The 25169-nt window shown below is 40.9% G+C and overlaps 2 protein-coding genes and 1 long non-coding RNA gene across 3 annotated transcripts in view; 1 reads left to right on the forward strand and 2 right to left on the reverse strand.

The window, feature by feature from the left end:
* The window catches only part of LOC145440848 (cell division cycle-associated protein 7-like), a 346780-nt gene that overhangs the window by 70285 nt on the left and 251326 nt on the right, over positions 1-25169 (reverse strand). The window lies entirely within an intron of this gene.
* On the reverse strand, positions 653-25118 carry LOC145440822 (uncharacterized). The gene is made up of 3 exons (XR_013915628.1): positions 21404-25118; positions 3343-3451; positions 653-2715 (listed from the first exon to the last, which is right to left on the reverse strand). It is a non-coding gene; the product is annotated as an uncharacterized LOC145440822 (long non-coding RNA).
* Positions 17629-19280, forward strand: LOC145440821 (uncharacterized). The gene is made up of 3 exons (XM_080318574.1): positions 17629-18384; positions 18489-18633; positions 18789-19280. The coding sequence occupies exons 1-3, from the start codon at positions 18156-18158 to the stop codon at positions 18916-18918; spliced, it is 504 nt and encodes a 167-aa protein (XP_080174700.1). The 5' UTR covers positions 17629-18155; the 3' UTR covers positions 18919-19280.

The raw sequence follows: 25169 nt of genomic DNA on the forward strand, positions 1-25169 counted from the left end.
GCGCTGAATCACGCACTTCCTCCGTGCTTAATAGCGCGAATCGTGAACAGCAAAACAATTTGTAGACAGGCTGAATTTCTAGTTAGTGCCGTCATGCCCTCAAATTAATAAAGACATTACTGGCTCTCATGATCCAAATTGAAAACGAGTATTTTTTCTTAAATTTTCAAGGAATTTCTAACATTACGCCGCGTGATTTCCATGTATCTGGCTAGAGTAAACCGCGACGCCTGTGATTGCCCGGAAATAAATTCCCAGTTTTCCTTTCTAAACTCCTCATTGTCGCGATAATCAAAAGATAATGTCGGGTAATTTCGCAGGTTTATCGTTTTTCCGTCATCTCCGATTCCGGTTCAGTCAGTTTACTAAAAGACTGCAAAACGCCGATCTATTTTTACCTAATGAACCTTTTTCCACTTTGATGGGTCCGACAAATTGTTGCAAAGGCATGTGCTGATATTGTTTTTCTCTCACGCTTTGCATGCTTCAGAAGGACTTGTTTTGGTGATTCCGTTTACTAATTACCCTTTGTTATCACATGGATGAGTCGCATCACACATACCGCCGAAACGACGGCTATTTTTAGGCGAAGTGTTTGATGCATTAATGCGTGAAAGATATACAAAAACGAGTAAGAATAGTAAGTCGGGCGCTGGGTTCAGTCGGAATAAGCTCTCCGAAAATATTTTTTAAAATCATGAATAGCGGAAAACCAAAACATGCTGAGCAAAGATAGAGTGCAGGGTAGAAATAATTTCAACGCAGGAATTTAGCGTCTCTCAACAATGGCATCACCCATTATTCAATACACAAAATACATTGGGCATGGGTGGACATCGTGTCTACACGTCACTAGTCATGCGTAGGTTGCAACTCATTCATATTTGTGCCACCCTGTGAGTCCGAGGTGGGAAAGTGTGGTACTGTAGAGGGATCCCGCTTCCTCGCGGTCCTCTACGGTCAATCTGTAATAAATAGCGGAATATCAGAAACCTAATACATTCGACCAAGAAAAACTTAGCAGAGGCTAGCTTCGGAGAATTCATGCATTGCATGTAGGCCTACTGCTACATATCGAACATACTCGAGGACATTTATTCATAGAGTATGGTACGGCCTTGGTCATATCGCAGATATATGAACTTATCTATAAAAATGTATGATATAGATGGATATCAGTGTTGTTGTTATAATACCTGTGCAGTGTGCAGTCCACACGCGTACCGATTGAAGCCGATTTCTTCAATCATTTTCCTTGCGACTTAACGGCGCGTGGACAATATAAGCGAGCAGTGTGAATTTACACAAACCTAGGAGGGTGTATCGCCAACGCGATATTATTATCAAAATACAGATTCCAGGCGGCGGAATCATATGACTTCCTCTTATCATAATATGACTTGACACAAATCCCCAAGGAGAAAGTATTGGGAATATCGCCCCACTTCATCTCAGGCCCACGCACAATCAAGCATCGCACGGAAGATAACAAGATGGGTAGCCGTTGTTTTCGACAAACCCCATTTAGCAGGATCACTCAATCGGTCGATTACAAGTGATGCGTGATCGGGGACGTGCCAATGAAGAGATAATGGGGACTCACACGCTGAGCAGCGCGGTACATACCGGTGTCAGATTTAATGGTGAACTTCCGATAGTCTGTTGCAGATATATTAACAAATAATGACAAAGTATACTATGCAGGGTCGGCTCTTGTCGTGCATTCCGTGACAACGACTCTCAAATGTCGCTATTCATACGTCGATTACGCGTATACTCCAGTTATATTCAGGACAAATTGGATCATATCGTATTACTTCCCACGCTGGAGTGTCGCAGAAAATATGTACGATGACATACGCTCCGCTACGACCGGAATACTTAATGAAATCGTTAGCAGATGATATCTGTTTCCTTGTATGAAATCTAATATATCGCGAAACGACCGATATAGTCCGTTAAAAAGGTTACAAACGGTTGGAATTCTTTGGGAAGCAAATTGAACACGGCCGCACGCTATATTTTTCTGGATCAATAAAGGCATAGGATCTGGCTCGTTACTGTGTGCCCATTTGACAGCAGATCTGCCAATGTTGCACAGCTCAGTATTGAGCAAAATCTTGGGCAAATGGCCTCTTTTGTTTTAATGGCACGCTGTGATATTTGAAAACTGTGCCAACTTTTTTTTTCTCAAACCCGAGCCACGCTTTTAATCGGTCTGTAATTTCGGAAGTAGCGTAATAACAACCCGGAGCAGGATAACTTTCATCTTTCGCGGTTACTAAACAGAGGGTTGCTTCACTTCCCAGAAACTATTCCATGACTCTAGTCGATTCTTATAATTAGTTACTTTATTCCCGACACAGCACGTGCGTCCGTAATTTCCGCGACCAAAATTATTCCGCAGCAACTGCATTCTTGGCCCGGGTGTATTTTTGGACAGAAGACTTTGTAATTTGTTCTTTGATAATTGCTTTAAAACACTGCTTGGGAAGAATAGAAGACAGCCGGTCACAATCGACATCTGTAATAAACAATGCAACGCTCCATTGTGCAGGCGGCGGGCTTTTCCGGTGTGAACGACATCATTATGACGTATGTTAGCTGACTTGTAGTCCTTGTAGTTTCTTTCATCCAAGCTACATGATTCGAAATGCTACGACTCCACAATTGGGCGCATATAGTAGATCTGCATGCATTCGCCTTTTTCTGAAACTGTTACACTTGAGGGATTTAATTAATTTCTGAAACTATATGGGTTTTTGTTCATTATGAAAGTTTCGAATGAGTATTCCAGCCGCATGACGCCTTGAAATTGTAAAAAGAATATACGCTTCATAATCGTTAGTTTACTGGCGTTAATCAGTGGATTCAATTCAAAATCGACATTTGAGTTTCGAATGCAAGTTTTGAATCCGTTTGAAATTATTTTAAAAATTAGATATCATTGAAAATTTGACTTCCAAATTGAAACCGTAGAAATCCAATTCCGATCTAAATGCGGTCATAATCGTCAAATCTAGTATTTGTGGAGTGGATATGTCGGGCCCCTTTGGCTTGGTCCTACTACCGGATTAAATAATTTGAGGCTGACAGCATAGTGATGTGGACTAGGGATGCACGGAGTGATTGTAAACATATTTTTTCGGAACTGCATGATGGGTATTGAATCCTGAAACGTAAATAAATATGACCTTGAGCAGCATTGGCATTCCAGACTGGGAATATATCTCGTTTTGGAATTGCTGTATATACTGTGTATAGGTCTATTATCTGGGAGGCCAAGAAAGGAGAGACTATGCACATTGGAATTTGACAAGATCAAGACTTAGCGCAACGTACCTCGCGTACCATATCGTCTTGTAATATAATCACATGCAGTTCAGTATTCGGTTTCCATGCCGTTTTACGTTGCGCGAGCAATTGATCATTCGGGAAACAGCCGAAAGAACTGAACAACAACAACAATGAAAATAAAGTAAAGAAATGCAGGCAGCGAATTTTGTATAACTGAATCCCCGTATTAATTATAACACTTTAAACATAATCGCCATCTAGATTCAGAATGTCAATTGATGTGAGAATCATCCTATCTGATAACTACATCAAACTCATTATCATAGCTTATCATCTATCTCGGAAAATATTCACAACAGCAAAAAATAACATTCCATATCCTTGACTCAAACGGAGCACCGTGTTCGCAGAGTGAACTATTTTTAGTATCGTATTGGGATTAATATGATTTCACAGAGTTGAACTTTGCAGGGAAATGGAGACGTGGAATTAGTAGAAATCGGAAGTTCTGCGGTCATATTGTAATGAATCACCAGTAACACATAGTCCAAGAATTGCATGTGTTTAAAGTTAAGGCAACGTTTCTGGGAAATGACTGGGCCAATATCATGAAGGTAGGTATTGTTCGATAAAGTAGCCGTGAAATTACGACACTTTGATAAGACGTTCTATCTTAAACCAAGCGCAGATAAAGCCTATAACCGCGACAGATATACATGAGAAAAATGATTTTGCTTGTGTGGCGAGTTTGCACGGTAGAGCAGATAATGTACTTGGCATTCGACTGGTGCCGGCTCGTGCGCGTGAACTCCGCATCCCTGATGAGATACAATCAATTATCGGCTATGTATAGTTGCAGCGCTATCTCCAACGCACAGAATGCGAGGCGGGCGGGTTCAAACCAGTTTTCACGCGTCAGACGTGGCGAACAAAGCAACGCGGGTTGAACCCGTGGGGGTTCTCGAGTGGGACAAACTGATTGGTGCATTTCCTGACAACAATTCAGATAGGGTTATGTAACATCTACAATGCGGGATATGAGTTCAAACTTTTCTTCAAAATAACGCTTCCGCTATCATTTTATTGTACCGTAATATTTTCTTCTCGCCTGCCTTTGATGTCAATACTTCCTGCTTCCAAAAGTGTCCGTCTCTATGGTTGCACCGTATTTAAACCGGGTAAATTGCGGGAGAATTGCCAGTAAGTAAATTCGACGTACGGAATAATTCAAATCTACTAAGTAGTTTTTAGTCTTGAATTTCGTATTAATGAATGTTGCTGGCGATCCTGAGGACACGCATAGCACGCGATTAAAACCGCGAAAGTGGGTGATTACATATAATACCCAATTGCCTAGCGATGACTCGATTCCTTTGGTTTTATGCCACGAATAATTTAATCTCAGTAAACAATGCCCGAACATAATCTGTTCCCGCGCTGTTTATGTCTATTCTTTCGCAGAAGTTCCCGGATGTTTTCTGTCTTTCTTCCTTGAAATGCTGATCTAACGAGCCCGTCTTTCTTACCACAAACTCGCTGGTACCAGATGAATCAACAAAATCCTCACAAGTGTCTGTATTTGCGCATATATGAATATTATCAGCATCCCTGTCAATAGGTGTTGCATGTACATAAGTTCAGAGTGACCCTGCGGACAACGAAGAACATTGCACGCTATACCTTCAAAAACACGTCACAAAGACAACGCTTGGCTGACAAAATTCCTCGGTAATCCTTGATGATGTAAGAACGGCGAATCCGTAAACAGCAAGCATGCAATTCAATGTGCTACAAGCGAACCCACACGTGCACAAAAAAATAATGGCCAATGCATGCACTCCGTGTTCGTACACAAGCTGGTTATTTACTAATTCACTGATTTTTATGATTGAAAAAAATGTGATGTTAGAATGTTCTGCGTGAAATCAACTCTGGAGTGTGCCATGAAGGACAGTCAACTCGGACACGTCAGTAAGCTACATGAGCAACATGGTCCCTTTTTTAAAGCGAGAGAGACAAGCGAAAAGTATCCACGGGGTGCGCTAGGCCGGTTCACGTGGTAACATACAGATTGATATCACATGCCAGTGATCTCAAAACAACATTATGGACGATATGAATTCTCTGAATGATTCCTGCCGGACTATTCCCAACACATTCAGCTACATCACGACTATAGGGCTGGGCACAATGATTCAAGTACTCGAATCTGAATCGAGTAATTATTTTAATGATTCGAGTCGAGTAGCAAAAGGCGATGTTTTCGAGTACTGAAATTATCCGCTCCTCGCTACTGAAGGTTATTTTACCAACGAGAATTATGGTTTCGACACTATTTTCCACTGAGGAAGCCTTGAAACCTTGATTGGCCGCATCGCAGCATACGAAACATATAGCACAAGGCCACGAACGTTTTTGGAAAAACGTTTCCGAAGTCTTGATCCTCCCACAACATTGTCACAAAGTGCAATGAAATCAGTTGAGTCGAAGAAATACCAAAGTATCTTTAATGGATAACAGGCATTATATTCTTTATGGTGGCACAAAAGGTACCTATACCAAATGTAAAGCATTGCCAAAACGTAAATATAGACTATCTAACTATATACGTAAATATCACATCCCGAAAAATAATGACTGTTTATTGATTGATGGTGTTCTATTTTCGACACCCTTGTATATGAAGGAGTCGCTATTTTCAACTCGCTTTGACACTCATTTTTTTTCACACTGACATTTTCAACTCTAGCCTTTATTAGATATAGCGATGCATATGTAGAATCATTATCTCTTCTTCGGGTATATTAACCCTGACATGAGTTGTACGGTTACTACGGCTTTACCTTTTCCTCTGTTCAAGGGTGCTATTAATTTAAAACCGACGATCGTTCCCCTTAATTCGAGATTTCCTATAAAAAGCCCTAATAGTAGTTTCCCCTGACGGCCCTGAGTATTGGGTCGACGACAAGCAGATTCACAAATAAAATAACTACCACATACGTAGTATGTACGCCTGCACGATGAAACGTCCCAATAGTAATTTATAAAGTTATGGTTATGATGGACATAGCTTTCAGTCCCGAGCGAGTTCTAAGCGAGTACTGAAGGGACAGAGAGCGATTCTAAGGTGTTTCTTAGCGCATGACAAGTCGGTTCATCGGGTCACGGAGTTTACCGGTGTAGGTTCGTTTGTGCTATGTATATCCGCGGGATATCTTTGTCCTTGCGATATTTCATTTTCAAGTTCATTGTTGCAAAAGCGCATGCCGGCTGTTTCGTTTTACGTGCGTTCCTCGCCATCCCATCCACGTAAGACGTGTCTTAAAAGCCTAGAACGAAAGTCGGTTGCGCTAGAAGTCGGCAGATTAGCAATAAGCAAAATCGGCCCGGCGTAAAATAGCTATGGATGTCGAAACACCATGAATACTAACCAACAGCAGCAACAACAAAAACAAAAACAACAACAACACGTGTTCTCGCTAAATACATTTGCGCAGGGATTGTTGGGAAAAGCATGTCTCCGCAGGCTTAAAATGTTAGAAAGGTACTCAAGCAGATATTACCGAAGCGGTAAAAAACACGCGTGTATAATCAACGATACATGCGCCACGTAATCGGAATAAGTCATTTTCATAGTAACGCTATGGAGATTTCTGAAAAAGTCCGATGTTTTCAATACGGGACGCGGCAAATAAACAAGGATTTATTACATCGCAGGCGACTTATTGCGATATTCAAATTTTAATCCATCAATAGTTTGTACTGTTTTCTCGTTATCTGGCGGCATCTATTAGGTACCGGTTTAATAAGTATGTTTGGATTAACGGGAAAACAACTCAAATCTGAAGGAGATAAGATTCTCGCCGCGAACCTTGTCGGAAGCTGTTGACTGACAGTTTATCACGAAAACAATCCGGCGGCACCTACTCTTTCTGTAACGAAAGGAATTTTCACGGTGCCTCTGTTTGAACTTTCGCTGGAGGTCAAAGAGTTTGTGGTCGCTGTTGCCGAATTACGAAATGGTCGTCGATTGCAGCTTTCCGGAAACGTGGTATACGCAGGGTTGCAATGACTCGAGTCGCGAATTTTTGGTGATTTGACTTGATATGAGCCATTGTTCCAAATACGGAAATGACTCGACGCGAAAATTTGTGTATTGATTCGACTTGTACCCGAATCATTGCGCAGGAGTCAACCAAGTCATATGACGTCAGACTCGGAATGACAATATAGGCACTTGATTGTAACTACAAAGAATATAAAGTTACCACAGCATTGTTTGTTCGTATATCAATATAGGTATTTGATAAATAGGCCCAGAAACAGTTAAGAGTGAGGAAAACTACTATATTATGAATGCGGGGCATTATATATCACCCAAACTAGGACTCGAGTATCAATGCTACGACTCGTACTCGGCCCACTGCTCCCCGACTTAAACTATAGGACATGGCTCTGTGGTGAATTGGAAATGGCTCGAATTGACTTCTGTCAAAACTATAAAAGTGACTTGTGACTCGGAACCTTGTGACTTGGTTACAAATCTGGGTGTATACGCCCACACATGGAATGACATTAGTCGTGATAGGAAGTTTAGACATTTCGTCATTTGGACGGGTTGAGTAAACAGAGGTGGAAAAAAGGTGCGCAACCTCTTACAAATTGCCAATTTCTCACACTTCGCACGTAACCGCAGTTATGAATGATACAGAAACACGTATTTGTTATGATTATTAACCCCATCAGATGGACTATACTTGCAAGGGGCGCGAATTTGACTGAATAGGGGGGTGGCGCTCGTGCTGAGTATGTCCGAGGTGTGCGTTCGACAAAGAAGCTTGTATAACAGGGCGGGCAACATACGGCCCGCGACGGGATTTTGTCCGGCCCGCGGACAGTTTCCCGTCTTACATGATAATGTGGACTGGGCCCCAGTCTGCCTAGATTCCCCACTACTTGCTTAAACGTCAAATTTTAGTGACTGTATGTTATTACATACGTGTGTGCGCAGCGTGCGAGAGCAGAGCTTACGCGTAAGTTCGACGAAGCGAGAAGGCTTACATTATCGGCATTTACCATGTACTCAACCCTAATGAATTGGTCTATTGGTAAATTTGGGGTACCGGGCTTATCGAAACCCTGGAAATCTTAATTATGGATTTCACCATGTGTTATTGGCCAGAGAGAAGCAAACACGGCAGCGGCTGTATGACAATGCTATTCTCAAATCCACATTGATTTCGTCGTTATCGGCGAAAATTGGCTTTGAAACGACATTGTTGTCGGTAAAATACATTCATTAAATACGATTTATTCCTTCTCTATGTGTATAAATGGGCGAATAATGTATCGATTTAGCAATCCGTCCCGCCAAGTACTTAATTTTACCATGTCCGGCCCGCCGACTGGGGAAGTTGCCCGCCCCTGTTGTATAAGGTTTTACCCCGTGGAAATATTTGAAGAATATCAGAACTCCACATTTTCGTTCAAATTTCTTTGAACTTCGTGCCACTAGCCGCGAAGTTGCAGTGCGACGGGGAATTTAACAGCAAATTATGAAAAACTTTGTATCAACCAAATTATACTGATTATTATCGATTTTTATCTGAAAATTGGCTCGTGACCTTGTAAAATCGTTCCAAATGGGCTTTCAAAGATCCCCGAGAAGTCCAACAACTGGGTATGGATTATTGCCTCTTACGGGTCGAGAACTAGACACTATTATTAGAATTTTATAAAACAACAAGTTCTTATAGAATAGGATCATAATAATATATATTGTTCAATTCTATGACTCGAATTCCGACAACAGAACACCAGGAATGCAAATTGTAATTTTATTTGAGGTAGCATTCTGACATCAGGTGACTTCATGTGTTCGAGTTCACATTCGCGTTCACGAGGAAACTGCTATTAAATATTCCTGTTTGTTTTAAAAGTTCACACCGTCCGTAGACAGTAAATAGAAATCAATATGTTGGAGACTAAAACAGAATATATTCTATGAATGGTTTGAACAAGTCTGCAACAACATCAACATGTGTACATGGCAGCAAAAATCTTGCAATTCCATTCATGCGTGACTTGACTGCGTGCATGATTGAGCCGATATAGGAACCCTCGATATCTCTGGCAAAAGCAAAATCTCACAAAACAAAAATGTGACCGTCCATGATACGAATGTGCACCTATCAAGTGCGGCGTGCATGCAATTGCTGCGCCGATGCGGTCCAGATACAAAATACCACCAAATATAAACTTGGTCCCGGTAACAATTAATTTTAGCCGATAGTATTATACTCCTCGCATGCCTAGTGCCTACCAGCTTTTCACCATAGTTTCAAATGGTGATACGATTTTCTATTTCCTCATAGCTTGGCCTTGAATATTAATTTCAACATCTCTCAAACACGTCCGCATCGAGAAGGTGATAAAATCATAGTTGCCATTAAAACATATTCGAAAGGCGTGTGAATTGGTCTCCATATTACGGTTATCGAATAAATATATACGGGGCCTACGATATCGTCGGCCCCGATATATAAAACATTTAAAACAATCTGTGGTTATAAACACGACTATTTAAGTATGTTGACTCAGAACCAGTTGGGTTTTTTAAAGAATGAAGTGGCGCCATGAACACAGACAGATGAGCGAACGCTGGTAAGCAATTTTCGCAACCCTGGCGACAGCAGTGGCAATATAGAAATTTAAGATTAAAATTATGGCATTCGAGCAGTCTTCTATTAAAATTACCGAATCCCTTCCCTCACACATTAACCTACTCATCAGATGCGACTATAGTCACATTCGCACATTAACACATTTACATACGGTCAAATTCTCTCATCTTTACAATAGCAGAGCTCGGAATTCGAAAGTTGTGGACTTGTAAACTATCCAGGAAATTTTAGACCCAAAACCCCGAAGGCCGAGTACTCAGTGTATCCACGAAACCAATGATGTTCTAAGAGCGGATCTGGAAAAAAAATAAACTTTAACCTTTTCGCTTGCAGCAGCTCAACTATTTGGCATTGTGGTCATAAAGTGCAATGAAACTGCGTCCTACAAAACGCCTAGAGATATTTTGAGTCCGGCGTATAGAAATTATGTCGAAATGCAGAATAGGAAGATTTCCTAATAACTGCTTCATGTCATTCGTGGATACGTTTTGAACAGGGCTGTGATGAATGATGCGTATCGTCTAGCAGTCAAAGTGCATCTCGTTGTGCTTTAGTGGCAGTGACCTTGCCTGATGTCTGGCGATTATAAGATGGTGAGATGTAGATCGATATAGATAGAAGAATCGCACTTGCCCACCGTGATAATAATGACGGATACCGTTTTAATAGATTATGATATGGTATGCGGTAACTCATCGCAAGGGTTGAGCGTATCAGTGGTTCCCAACCTTTTTCGGCTCATCGCCCCCTTTTCAAGCTCCACACCGATCATTGCCCCCCAAATTTTGTGAACCGGATAACGAGCATACAAACTGTAATGGCCGGTTGTTTGACTAAAAAAGGTCAACTTTTCAGCTCGATGTCGAACTTTCACACTTTTGCAGCTAAATTTTTGTGGGTTGACTAAAAAAATGTTAAAAAAAGTCATTTCTCCGAATTGGCTCCAGTTGAGCCGTTTTTACGCGCCATCGCCCCCCCCCCCCCTATCGCCCGCTTCGCTATTTTCGCCCCCTGTCGCCCCCTTTGTCCATTTTCGCCCCCATATCGCCCCCTTGGTCATTTTCGCCCCCCTAGACCGCCAAATCGCCCCCTGGGGAGCGATATCGCCCACGTTGGGAACCACTGGTATAGTTGATGGGTCAGTTATATGCAGCTGAGCGGTATTGTGCAATATACCGCCGGGCGCTGCACGACATGCTGGAAAGTCACGACTAACATAAATATCAGATCACTAACAAATAAATGACATTAAATGACTACTGATATTGTTATTTTGGTTGGAACAGGCGTATTTGTACTCCGGTTTCTCGGGAATCAGACTATCCAAGTTGATAGAGATTTTTGAAGGTCTTATTGATCTGAAAGACGGATATTCGTAGAACACTAGACGCTGACCAGAAACTACCGTTAGTTCGCGTGCGGTCACCGTCTGCTACATCTCGAAATGGCACAAATAGTGAAAATACCTTTCGAATCCCACTCAACGGTCGCGGAGATAAACCGAGTTACACGTATACAAATCTGATGATTATTATATTAATAAACTTATAATGTGTACGGTAGAGTAACCTCACAATATACAAACCGAGAGGTATAGAAGAGCAAGTCGAGTTCACAGATAGATGTCTCCGATTATCCTAGCCCGCGGGTCCTATTTTCGTGGAACGATATTAGATGGGGAGCTGCAAGTTTCAGTGACGTCATGATGGTATTATTTCCCATTGTTCAACTCCGTATAAATGACGATCGAACCTGCTTGACGTTAATGAGCCGATTTAGCGAGCGGCGTAAAATTCCTTTCGTTACGTCAATGTAAACACGGGGCAATCATATAATTAAATTCGACTCGGCCGGTCCTATGAGTTTGCGATTTCCATGCGTCTTGACAACGTCAGTTCGGGACTTACAATTAAGAAGCGATATGAATGATCATCTAACCTCTAATTGGAATTGCGCTTTCGATTCAACCCTACATGTAAGCTATATTTAGACGACTTCTACAAATTTTGATTCCATCGGCGCACACTACATTGTCAAAAACTTGATCCGGCGTGTTTATAACGCGATTACGTTACCAAATACGATAATAGCAGCCGTATAACATAGCGGAAACGAAAAATGATCTCGATATCACCTATTGTTTGGCTCGGGTAAAATCTCTCCATTGCTATATAGAAGCGAGAGCCAAATCGTTCATAAAATCTTTTCCGTGTGTATCGCAGAACATGCAAACAAGGATCTTTAGATGCTATCGTGGACAATAGCTCGTTTTCATGAGAATTAGAGCGACCGCATGTAAATGCCGCCGCCGGCTTCCATCGAAACTTCTTATTTGGTTTTTGATAATAGGCCTATGCATATCGTGATGTGTAGCAGCATGCATTTCGGCGGCACGTTTCGTAATTGAAATTCGAAAAGATACGGCAGTCAAACGGAGACGATAAAACCACGAGAAACCTATGAATGCTTTCGAAACAATGCAGGCTGTTTCTGCGCGGTTTCTGTTTACCTTACGGAAATATCTCTGGCATTTTCAATTCGCCACATAACGCATTGGAATTGACGTTGCCTTGCTGGGTATCACGACAAACGTGAAGCTATGTATATGCCGACGGATTTTCTATGTTATGGTTACAGCCTGAAGATCAACAATGCTATAAGTTTCAATGTCACAAGTCTTTCTATATGACACGAGAAATTAATAGATCGGCCTGTATGCCAGATATGTCACAATTTCTAGTGTCACGTGACTATCGGATCAAAATGTCTACTATGCACGGACAAGCACTATATGGTGCAATGTTTTTATTTCTGTTTTTGGCAATTGTGAATGTAGTTTATTCCCGAGCGGACAGATAGTAGTAGCTTTCTGCGTCTTGTAATTATGGTTGTATTGAAAAAGTAATTTAAAACAAACACGTTTGAAAATGGCCCTTGTTTAAAGTATATTTTTATTGTTTTTTTTTGCCATTACGTCGCGAGTCTTTAATTGTGATGTCGCAGTGGATTGACATTAACAATTGAAAATATAGGGCAAATATTAGGGATGACGCGAACCCCTGAAAGGTTCCGGCTCGTGTGAACGCGAACGTGAACCTATATGGCGTCACGTGAGGTCACATTCCCAATTCCAACCCTACATTTCCGTTAAGTAATATATTGATGTACATGGTCACCTGCGATGTCTTGAGCCACGTTATGCCTCAATGCTGAAGCACATGCTGACTTTTTAAACGCCACCTAATACATATCAACTGGAACAATGACATGGTATAATAATTTCACAAAATCAATATCTTCCGTAACTTTGCCAACAATTTCGACGAGGACACGTCTAGACCGGGCAGATGTATTCTTAATAGTGAAACAACGGTTTCTATACTTGCGCCAGATATCATCTCCAAAACAAGTTATCCAATAGTAGGGTTACCATATTTGAATCGGGAAAGGAGGACACGTATACCAAATAAGAAACGTTAGTTGATCAATATTAAAATCAGTCGACTTCGTTATTTTTGCTGAAAAAGTTTGTGGCTTGACTATAAAAAAGGTCGTCGCTTTCAATCAAAGAAGCTATAATTACGTGAAAAATTTTAATCCATGAAAAAGGTTCACAGTGCAGAACCTAGAAAGGTTCGTTTGTGAATGCGAACCTCTTATTTTCCGAGGTTCACACACCGAGCACGAACACGAACCTCACGTTCACACCAACCCTAGTCGTTTGACGAAAAAGGATTCTGACCCCTGTTATAAACGGATCAAAAGAGGTCTTTTAACCAGGACTACATCGTTACATGGCACTTTTACGGTCGGCGGTTATCATCATCGAAATACCCAATCCGATGATCTACGTGCTATAACTGTTGGTGTTGAACCTACGACGATTTCGAGGGTTCCAACCATTACATATCGTATATACGTTGACTACGTTGGGCGCAAATCGTCCGTAATTGGCTCATACTGTATGTTTTCGAAAACATTTACACAATTATGTCGTAAATATACAATGTTTGTAAAAAATACTATTTTTAAGGTCATTTTTTTAAAACAATGTTTAAATCTTGTTTTATTCGAGTTTTTCGTTGATAATTCTCGGATTACCCACCAATCAAAGATAATCCGAGAATTATCAACAAAAAACTCAAATACCTCCGCGTCAAATTTGTTTTGCATCGTCTTTGAAGACAACAAGATCGTGGGGTTGGCAGAAAAATTTGATTTTTTTTTTAATTTTTACTTCCTAAATTAAAATTTTTAATTGGATCTGCGGAGGCTTATACTTGTTAGAATTGAACCAAATTTGGTGTGAGGTGTTTTTTAGGGTAACCTGACACTCAGTGAATGGTTGGAATCCGGAAAAAAAAGTTATTTTTGAACAACCCTATTTCACTTGCACATGCTTTGATTTGCCAAAGACAAAGACACAGACTAGCCAACAAAGACGGTAAAACCAGCAATTTCACATCTCCGTTGGTGTTCTCCTATTATACTATACCTGGTTATTCAGCAAGCACCAGAGATACAAAGCACCGCTCGTTTAGAATCTTGTACCAATATATTCGATATATTGTCAAGCTAGCTCAATCAAATATTATTAGCAGGTTGATCATAATTTTATTTGTAAGGATATATAATCGGGATCATTCGCACATAATTGTTCGGTTATTACAAGTATCCCACCGCGCTAATAAGTTCTGTTTAGCTATATTTGCCCGTTGTCGAAATAGAACATCTGTCGGCAGAGACCCCTGATTATACACAACTAATTTCAATTAAGCGTAAGTGAATAGAAATTTGGTGCACGATAATCTGCGCTAAGATGTTTTTATTTCGAGTCGCACTGCATAAACAGCTCTTTAGTTGTGGGTTTGAAATATAAATTGTTCGACATACGAAGGTCATATTGCTAGTTAGTCGCCCAAGGAACATCATTTGATAGGAATAAAACAAGTGCTATTGATGAAACTATATACAATTAATGGCATGAAGTAAACGGGTGATAGGAATTTGGCAAGGCTGCTTGGCGGTAATTTCTATGATATCCCTAATAGAAGAAGAATCTCGAGATCTTTGAGTGATAGATTGCAGCGCCCTTTGAATGATTGACGGAATAGCATATATTAAAAAAACTGTGAAGTCCGGAAAATATGACAAAAACCTACAAATCAGATTTTCGTTGATTAGTACGTATCTAAAGAATGCATATGTATTTGAATGAAGATGTCATCGTCTATTGCGGGAAATAGAGTTGATATCGTAAGGCTACAAAAGGTAACACAGCAGTTTCATTCACACCAATTAGATAGACAACTAGTGCGAACTCAGCTGTGCTCTGAATGCAAAGTATAGCATCTATTTCGAGGCGTGGGAGAAGCCGGGTATTACAGCTATTACATATGCACAGTTATATAATAAGTACTACGATTTGAAATAATTTTGCTCGATCTTCGTGAGATATCGGGGTTGCGAAATTCCTATACGTTTACAACCCCGAAAAAAGCAATCGATTTTGGGTCCCGAATTAAAGATGCGTGTTAATAAGTCCTCGGACATGAAATGAAGGGTTTTACAAGGGTGATTCCGGATGTTAACGTGCCGATCACGTAATGCATATTCATGCTCTACTGGAGTCTGCGCGCCGCCTTGCGCAGTCGGTAGGGCGTATGTTATTTGCTTCCGCTGCCGCTGCCGCTTCCAAAAATATTTTTAAGTATGTATACATAATACTGCGACTCCACCCCACGCGTGCCCTATGTACGCGTTCATACGAAGAACGCAATTGTTACCGACGGTCAGGCTGTTAGAATCATTGTGTAAAATAATGTGCTAGCACTGGTCGTCATAGGAGTCACGTATTCGATTTCATGTCACTTGGACGATTATTTGAGTTCGCACCGTGTCACGTATCACTCTTCATTCCTCATGCGTATAAGCAGCTGCCACAAAGACCTTCGTTCAACCCGCCCCAGTCTATTCCGGGGCGATGCTACAGCGCTGAGTTGGTGTGCTGAGTAAATTTCGAATTATCAGCCAGCGTACTTGATTAGAAAGCTACTGCGTTGATGAAAGGTTGCGGACCGGGCACGGTGAGAAGGCACACCACAAAAGCCGTTGATAATAGTCCGGAACTAGGATAAATCACTTCAAAGCTCGACTGTATTCTAATAACTTGCGCAATCGTCTAAACCCAGTTATTTGCAGCCGCTCGATTAGTATTCCATCGCTAATCCGCGAACAATGCGTCATTAGCGAGGCGTGCGAAAATTTTTGACTTCTCGCGTTTCGATACCGCACAAAACATTTGGCTAGAAGTCATTTAAGTTCCATGAGTCAAAATTTTACATTCTATTGCGACCGCTTACAGTATTTACGGCAGGGATAGCAATCACGAAATGAATGACACGAATTAGTCCGGTAACGTAGCTATATTTCATCCAATTTCATAACCAACACAGCATACACAGTGAGCGAATTCGGCTACTGATAGTCGATGAGCACTAGCCATTGATCTTACCCACATCGTTGACTACGTTTGGGAGAAACAATCGACATGAGACTATCGCCCCTGACCCACCCCTCAAACTTAAATTCATGTTGTTGATGCAACTCCGGTATCCGCGTACTGGAATTGATTCTGTGGCGAGATCGTTGGCGTTTTCTGTGATTATTATGATACATTCGTATTTTAGCTTCTAAAAATATACACAGTGTATATGAAGTCTGTCGATGCTCGTCGTGACCAGCCAAAGCGATACATCATCATCTACCTATCATAGTTGCTTCGGCAAGTCAGATCATTTAGATTACCAGCGCTTTCGCAGGTAAGGACGGCTGCTGGACACAGCGAATAGAGCATAAATTGTAATGTTGCCGAGTCGGATAGCGTGAGTAGACTTTGTAACCTACACGCCTTCGCCACACGAGTAATATTTTATCAACGAAAGCAGCGTTCTGAAACTTTAATCCACACATTGCAGTCTCGAAACCAAAGTTGGGCGTGACTCTACCTACAGTCTACATTCCACAAGTCTACATCGAAATGCACATTGCGACGCACAAGGCTGCTAATATGGATGTAATTGCATTTCTGTAGAGTAGCGATCGACCTTTACAATAGCCACAAAGCGACACTAATCAAATTGGGTTCAAAAAAAGATATTGATTTGAAATCGAATCAGCTAGGCACCTTATTTTCTACAGCGCCAGTAACAATTTTTAAGATCTCAAGAGCCCGTTTCAGTTTTGGAGGACTTTGACGCAAATGACCCTCTCACTTGGTGAGAATTTGACAGATTTTGAACGTCGTTTTACTCAACAAATCCCTCGTGAAAGCGAGTTCCAAATTTACATTTATGAGAGACATCTAGCAACGTAACCAAACTTGATCGTAATAGCACAAAATGACAAGTTGGGCTATGTAGGCTACTTATCTCGTATTAGCAAATTGGTGAGCAACTCAGCAATGGTTACATTGGCATCAGCTCATGAGCTAGTTAGCAATTAGTACGAAAAAAAGAATGCGTGTTAGTTAAAGGCGTCGTTCTCTCTTTATCTTTTTTTCGTTTTCAATAATCTGTTACGAGAGAGAGAGACGCCTCTATAAATACCGATCACACGGAGCGTTGAAGTACAGGGAGATATGCTCCCGCAGCGAAGAGATCGAGCTCTGAGTATACCTTGAATGCATTGCGTCTAAATTGAGTAGATTCAAGAAGAATCGGTTATGTATTCTGTTGCGCGCACGACATTGTGACAAGTCTAACTTATATTCTCACGAAATCCGTTAATATGTTGTACATTCTCAAAATCGCTTGTTGCTATATATTATTATGGCTTTGCAAGCTCCATGTACGGACGTAATTCGATTGCACAGAAGTATGTTCATAGTAGTACTGGAAACAGGATCTTTATAAACGAGAGGACTTCTTCGATTACGATTGCAGTTCGATGAATTAGCGCGACAAGCGTGTAAGGTTAGATAGCCTCTTCGTTGATGTTCGGTGGCGCTGAACGGAACAGCTGACTGACTAGCGAAAAGATCTATGATGGATCGCTAAATATGCATATAGTCCGACGAGATATATTCGCCGTTTTTCGGACGTAGTAATAATCGTGATCGTTTTGCCTTCAGGTTGGTAATCCAGCATTATTAATACGCCTATATATAGTCAAAGAATGAAGAGCTTCATATCAACCACTTTCATCTCAACCATAATCTTCACCATGCTTACCATAAGCACCCAGGCCATCTCCTTTCGACATGGCATGTTTACTGGGGCCTGCGGATCGAAACTAATCGATGTGTTGCACTTGATTTGCGGAAGTGCTGGCACTATACCCATGGGGCCAGTGTTTTTCAGATCACGGTACTACAGGAATCGGCACGGCCGGCATCATCGACAGGGTGAGATATTATGGTTTTTGCGATACGCCAAATGTCTGCATAACATTACAATCGTCCAATACCTTTTCGCTGACATGTAAATAAATATAATATTCTCGTTACAGATTCTCGCAGAGGAAAGCGTGAAGTTGCTGATTCTGCAGAATTTTACGATTTTGAGGAAGAGCAATGGGAAGATCATTCCGCTGAAATTCCTTCATTCTCTACCGGAATTGCCGAAAATTATCAATCACTGTATTCTAGAATCAAGTAAGGAAAACATTTGCACGATTACTTTTTTCGCAATCCTATCAACGTGTGAATTCAGTCTTGTGAAGTTTAAGCATATCGCATCGGTCCCGACAGACATATAGTTCTTATAATCTCTCGACGAGGAGAGCTAAATGTGCTTATTTCTTCCGCAGGTTCAGCGCGGAGGCCAATACAGCAAGGGCGACGCACCGGCGTGTTCGTCGGCAAATCAGCTTGGAGTGCTGCAAGCGCAGCTGCAGTTATGCAATGGTTAAGAGAAATTACTGCTGGTCCCGGGGGTAGAGGTGCGGGCACCGCCCCCCCCCCCCCCAAAGAGGGTCGTCGACAAGCACGTCAAGCAGTCGTGTTCGGAGAGAGCATGAAAAGAGGGCGCTGCAGTAGTACAAAAGAGCGAGAGATGGTCGCGGGCCGACAATTCGGGTTGTTAACCATTAACGCCCTGCGAAGAGAACTGTTCGGACGAGAGGTCGCTAAAACATGGCACAGCCATTGATATTCCCATACTGTGATGCGATACCAGTTGATGATCGATAACGTAATCTGCATCGTTCAAAGTCTATTGCAATACGACATGTTTAGATGCTTGTTCACGTTCAATTGAATTGATGCACTTCAAATTTGAAGACTTGAGAATTGAGATTTGATATCTTCGTTACTATTCCGCATACGTTCCACTTACGAATTTTGTCTGTTGCACTGCTAGGCGATATACGATAATTGCGTCTTACACAAGTTTTTCAGCAGTTCAAAATCCAAGAAAATATAGAAAATCCGGCGGTATTGTGATGAAAAAACGTGTCAGTCAGTTGTCGTTGTTGTTGTTCTTCGTCTTCTTCCGGTTACGAGATAGAAAGTGTAGCTGTGAGTAGAATGATGTCTGCGATCGAGATGTTCATGGTCGGGCTGGATAGCGCTATATAGTCCGACGAAACTTGCACTGCGCGCTAAGCAGACATATGCAATATGCACATTGAACTTGACACATGGATCAATGTCAAAAGAATGATAATCCTCTGATTATATGTTCAAGCAGACGCATTCACGTCTGTTGCACCAGACATGGGCCTTCTATTGTTTTACGCATGATACCTTTAATCGTGCGATATTATCGACTGGATGAAATCCATGGCCAGTCTGTCAGCGCAGTCCAACTATTTAAGCAATCACACATAATGCGCGGAATACCGAATGCATAACGACGGGCACGGTAAGGTTTGTGCGTGACAGCTATATTGTGTTATGAGTATCTACTGGACATTATGTTATTCAAATCTGAGTGGTGACTTATCATATAAAGATCACTTGGAGTTGATGACGAAATGTATCTCTAATCTCTATATACGTCTATAGGCCGCACATTCCCAGTCTACAATTGAACCAGTTCTAAAGCTCTACGCATATTAGACCCATTCGCCATGTTTGGGTTATGCTTACGGCGTGCGACAACGTACTGCTGTATAATATCTAATCCGTTAGTTGAGAAAATACGCAGCTCAACAATTTGATTCCAGTTATGAACAAGGCAGCACGATGTATAACTTTTTGCGGATTACCTTTTCACGATATTAACGCGTTAAACCCCTGAGTCACTTCAGCAACGGTTTGGAGTTCGGTGTTGAATTTTTTGGGGTAGTTGAATGGCGGCGTAGTCAACCATACAGTTTGCACGTTGCCGTTTATACGTTTTCGGCGCCGGGCGCGGAATTAGCATAGCGACATATCTCTGCGACACCGCAATAGAAAAACTAATTTTAGCGCTGTCTTGCATACATATGTGAAGATTACAACAGCCGCACCCACCCAGCACGAGCCTCGGCAACCCGAAAAGGGCATTATGCGGTACGAGAAAGAATGCAAACAGAATGTTTAAACCTTGGGGGACCCGATCAAAACAGATTACTGCATCGGCTCATTAGCACGGGAGATTTGCTTTTCCTAATTCCGGCGCTGCCTACCAATCCCTTCGCAATAATATGGTCTATTCGAAATACCGCAGAGATAGCAGAATTTTGCATTTTGACGAAACAACGTGCATTCGTCGGATTACATTTTGCTATACTTCCGAAATGACTCTATTTCAGACACATTTTTTACTGTTGCACTATCCGTGAACCATGAACGTATCCATAAATTGAAAACAGTAAGGAAAGCGACTTGATGTATTACATAGTTCAGCGTTACCTATAACTTAGAAATTGACGTCCCTCGTGGGTGAGACGCAAAGTCCATCAGTAAGTTACGAATTGTTGTTTGATCGATAAATCCCGCTTCAGCATGCGTTAAATCTAGAATTCTAAAGTTGTGCTCGTCCGTTTACCTCGACAAATTAGCGATACCACGGTGATCTGTACACTGCGATCGGCATATAGAATGAAGAAAGTCAATTGCCAATGACTGTGTGATTTGCTAGAAAGGCACTGACTGTTCTCTCCTGAATATAGATAGAAGGTAAGCTGTTATGCCTAACAAATTTTTCTTCTATACGTCTGGCATTAATGATTGAGGATACTTGCGTTTTGATTTCATTGCTGTTCTTACCAGAGATGTTAATGGTTCCGGAAATAAAACGGATCGCTAAAATGTGAATCCAGATACTACTTTCGGATCCGAAAATGCCCCGAGCCACAATGGATGATGCCTCGATCCTCAAATATACCACGGTTAAATAGGTGACAGATATATGTTGAGGGGTGTGATGCCTTGCAGAAAAGTTAATCCATTACCATTAGGTGTGAGGTAGAGGTCAACAGAAAATTCATTTTCATACCTTGAATATTCGTAGCCTCTTCGAATCCGGATCTGGGAATTTTAGAAGGCGTATCCTTATCCGATCCTGCCGCAGTAAATCTTGCCGTGTTCTTGTCGGCCAGTATGACTCGACGTACTGCTAACTCCGGTGTCATTATTCCATAATGACTTAACTATATTTTGACGGTTATATTTGAACGTTTCCGTGCGCTAAATGATTATTTTATGTCAGAACTTTTATTTCTGAAATATTCATATTCGTCAATCGCCATTTGGATAATCAATAGTAGTTGTCAGCATATACACCAAAGGCGTCTCGTCACAAAATCGAGTATAGAGCGGCCGCGCAAAATAAGTGTGAAATGTTTTTGGAAGCGATGTCATATTTTAACATGAAAAGTTTTCTTTCAAAATTAGCTCAGTTATCGTGCAACCGTCATCTGTCTCGTGCCAATATTAATTGCAGGCTAGTGATAAGCAGTCACGAAATGACTTTTCTTGAACATTTCAGCACACTATATGAAGAAACTGGGTCGACTTATATTATTTCGAAAGTAATTTTCCAGCTGTATTTATTGTCTTGAAAATCCGCGTCTTCGATTTGATATGAACGAGTACCGAAAATCCATTTCCACAAAGATATATATTGGTGGCAAATGTAATATTTAGGCGCAACGCTTCCGAAGACAGCTTTTGATGTGAATTTTTAATGAATATATCACGTCCAGCCTAGCATTTCATATAGAAGATATTTGGTGGTTATATCACAAATGAAAATGGATTTTGTGGCGAGGTTTCAATTCCTTCATGGGGACAGATTGGGAAAAAAATTCAGGAATTTCTGCTTCAAACGACTGTTTACTAGTTTGCTAAGACTGACAACAACAACTCCAAAATGTTTCGCAAGCATTTCGAAGTCACCCTGTTTGATTTTGCTATCTCCAGCATTTCATTTTCCACAAACCCCAACAATACATTTCTAAACAGCAATATGTTTGCAACAGCAAGCTATTGGCAATTTGACAATTGAAATGAGTTTGCACAGCCGGATATTTCATCTCTGACTACCATTTGAATGATTTGAGTTCTAAAGTTTTAGCAATTACGAAGCGAAACTGGCTCATGCTTTTCCCAATAAAAAAATGAATAAAAATTAGGTTGACAATCATTTTACAAATTTAGAGGCTTTGCGGACCCCCTGAAAATGCTTCACGGACCCCAGGAGTCCGCGGACCTCCGGTCGAGAACCACTGTTCTAGTCATTTTTATACTCAGATGATTTTGTTACAGAATGTGCTGCGAAGTAGAATCATCCTAAACGTCGCTAATGTGCCGGGAGATCATCTCTTCAGAATCTGATTTGGGTGGTGAAAATACATGTCTTGAATCAATCGCCACGACACACTTATACCGCTTGTTGCAATCGAGTGGTACCAATCTCGTGGTAGAGATTTTTCAAACGTGCAGCGTGCAGTCTGCAAAAACTAAGTGAGTTAGTTAGTGACACTTTATTACCTTTCAATTGCACCAGGTTTGGCAATTCTGTAATGAGTTGCAGAGCAAATAATATTATTGTCACATTGGTACACGGAACAAAACGAAATATGGCCAATGAAAAATTGCCGTATATGTGCTCACTAATTACTCTTCGAGTCGAGTCGAGTATTCGAGTATCACTCATTATAACGTTCTAACTGAATGTACTATGTCAAAGTTCGAATATGTATCTATGCCACCACTAAGAACATAATACCTTTTACCCGTCATATTAAAAATACTTTGGTATTTTTTCGACCATATACGGATTTCATTGCACTTCTTGACAATGTTGTGGGATGATCACGACTTCGGCAATGTGTTATTTCCAGTAACGTTCGTGGCTTTGTTCTAAATGTACTATGGCTCGATGTTGCGACTAGGCCAATCAAGGTCTCAAGGCTTCCTCAGTGGAAAATAGTATCAGAACTATAATTCTCAATAGTAAATTTCAGGAGCGTATAATTTCAGTACTCGAAAAAATGGTATTTTACTACTCGACTCGAATCATTAAAATTAATACGCGATTCAGATTCGAGTGCTCGGATCATTGTGCCCATCCCTAGTTATGACCGGTATTAGGACAATAAAAGGTACTTCCTGGCTATAGACGAAACACATAAAATGCCGTTATTTTACAATGCTCTGCGTCTATAGGGGAGATGCGGGGCCGATGGATCAAAAATTGCAAAATGCTTTCTGGCCCAAAATCTTCAGATGAGAACAGCAAAATTTTTGTTGGCTCAACCTATAGCGGACATATGCATGAATATCCGTATTTAAAAAATATTTTTATGAACGTTGAAAATTTGTTGCTGAAACGTACGATCGGGTCTCCAACCGGTGTTTACAAAAGAATGTGAACTGAGGGCCGATGGGACATACGCTCAAAAACTCAAATGCTCCAACTATTCTTACTTTGTACTATAATATAAGCTGCAGTAAGCCAAATAAGAATGTTTGGTCGCCACCTTTTAAAAAAAAGGAGAATAAACAACGACTCAAATGTTAGCATAAATGACGTTATGATTCAAGCTCAGACTTACACAGTTTGAGGACACATAATACATATTGACAAAATCGACATTTGGACTTCCAAATAGGTCGTTATAGCAATACAATACCACACGTAATTATGACATACCACCACCTCTCTGTACGCGTTTCCGTTGTTGCATATGATTGGTTAGTCCAAGTATTCTCCCTGATCTGACTATGGCGTATCATCGGCACCCTATAAATTTTGTAATTAAATTTGAAAAAAGTGGCATTGATGAAAAGATATGTGCGTTTCCTATAGCATGATACAAGCCCTACATTTCAGATTTAAAATGATTGCTGGTATATTCGTGCTTAAGGTTACAAAGAAAAATGTATACGGCGATCGAAATATACTTTACACCCCTTAAAACAGAAAATATCTGTCACAGACCTTATAACTTGCGCAATTGGGTATTAATTGCATGTGAGAAAAGACTATTCCAGCACGCAGCAAATTCACTGAGTGTAATCATTAGATTATCATAGATAATTTGTCAAGTCTTTTCGGTCCCACTGTCTCATCGGCCCCACATGCCCACTCAATAATAAATTCTCGTTAATATTGTTATAACGCAGAAATATATGTGGGACAATACCCAAGACAAGTTTCTGCATGGGACCAGCAACTACTGCTATACATAACTAAATACACTATTATGCAATAGTTCGCTGTAAGTGTATGATATTACACCGGCTATATCTATATATATATACCGCATGGATTGGTGGGCGGTAGGGAAATGATATTCGTTGTTACAAGAACCCACATGTGCCATGATTTTAGCAATCATAAAACTATTACAGTCGCATGGTTGAAGCTGAAACCCAGTGTAGGTTGTTTGTGTGTATTTATTGGGTTCGAAACCCTAATCTCAATCGTTAAAAATTTCACATTTTCTCTAGTGAGCACTGCCCCTTTCAGAGATCACTTGAAAGCGTCTGGAATGCTGTGTATAGTTCGCTAGAATGTATTTTGTGTGTGTTGTATTGTGTTGATACTTTTGTTGGATAGGCGGCATATACAGTATACGTAGAGCGTATACTCTTTGACGCATACCCACTTTCGAAATTACGATCTTTCAGTTTCGTCACTGGCAAGCGTATGAGGTGGCTGAGCAAAACGTAAATAAATCTCGCAAATGCATCCACTTTTGCAGTTTGAGCGAAATGTGGCTCACAATTACTGATATATTAATAAAGTGTACAAT

This window comes from Botryllus schlosseri, chromosome 6 (assembly GCF_051294905.1).
Source record: "Botryllus schlosseri isolate E-star chromosome 6, Bs_hap1, whole genome shotgun sequence".
In the NCBI taxonomy this organism is placed as follows: Eukaryota; Metazoa; Chordata; class Ascidiacea; order Stolidobranchia; family Styelidae; genus Botryllus; species Botryllus schlosseri.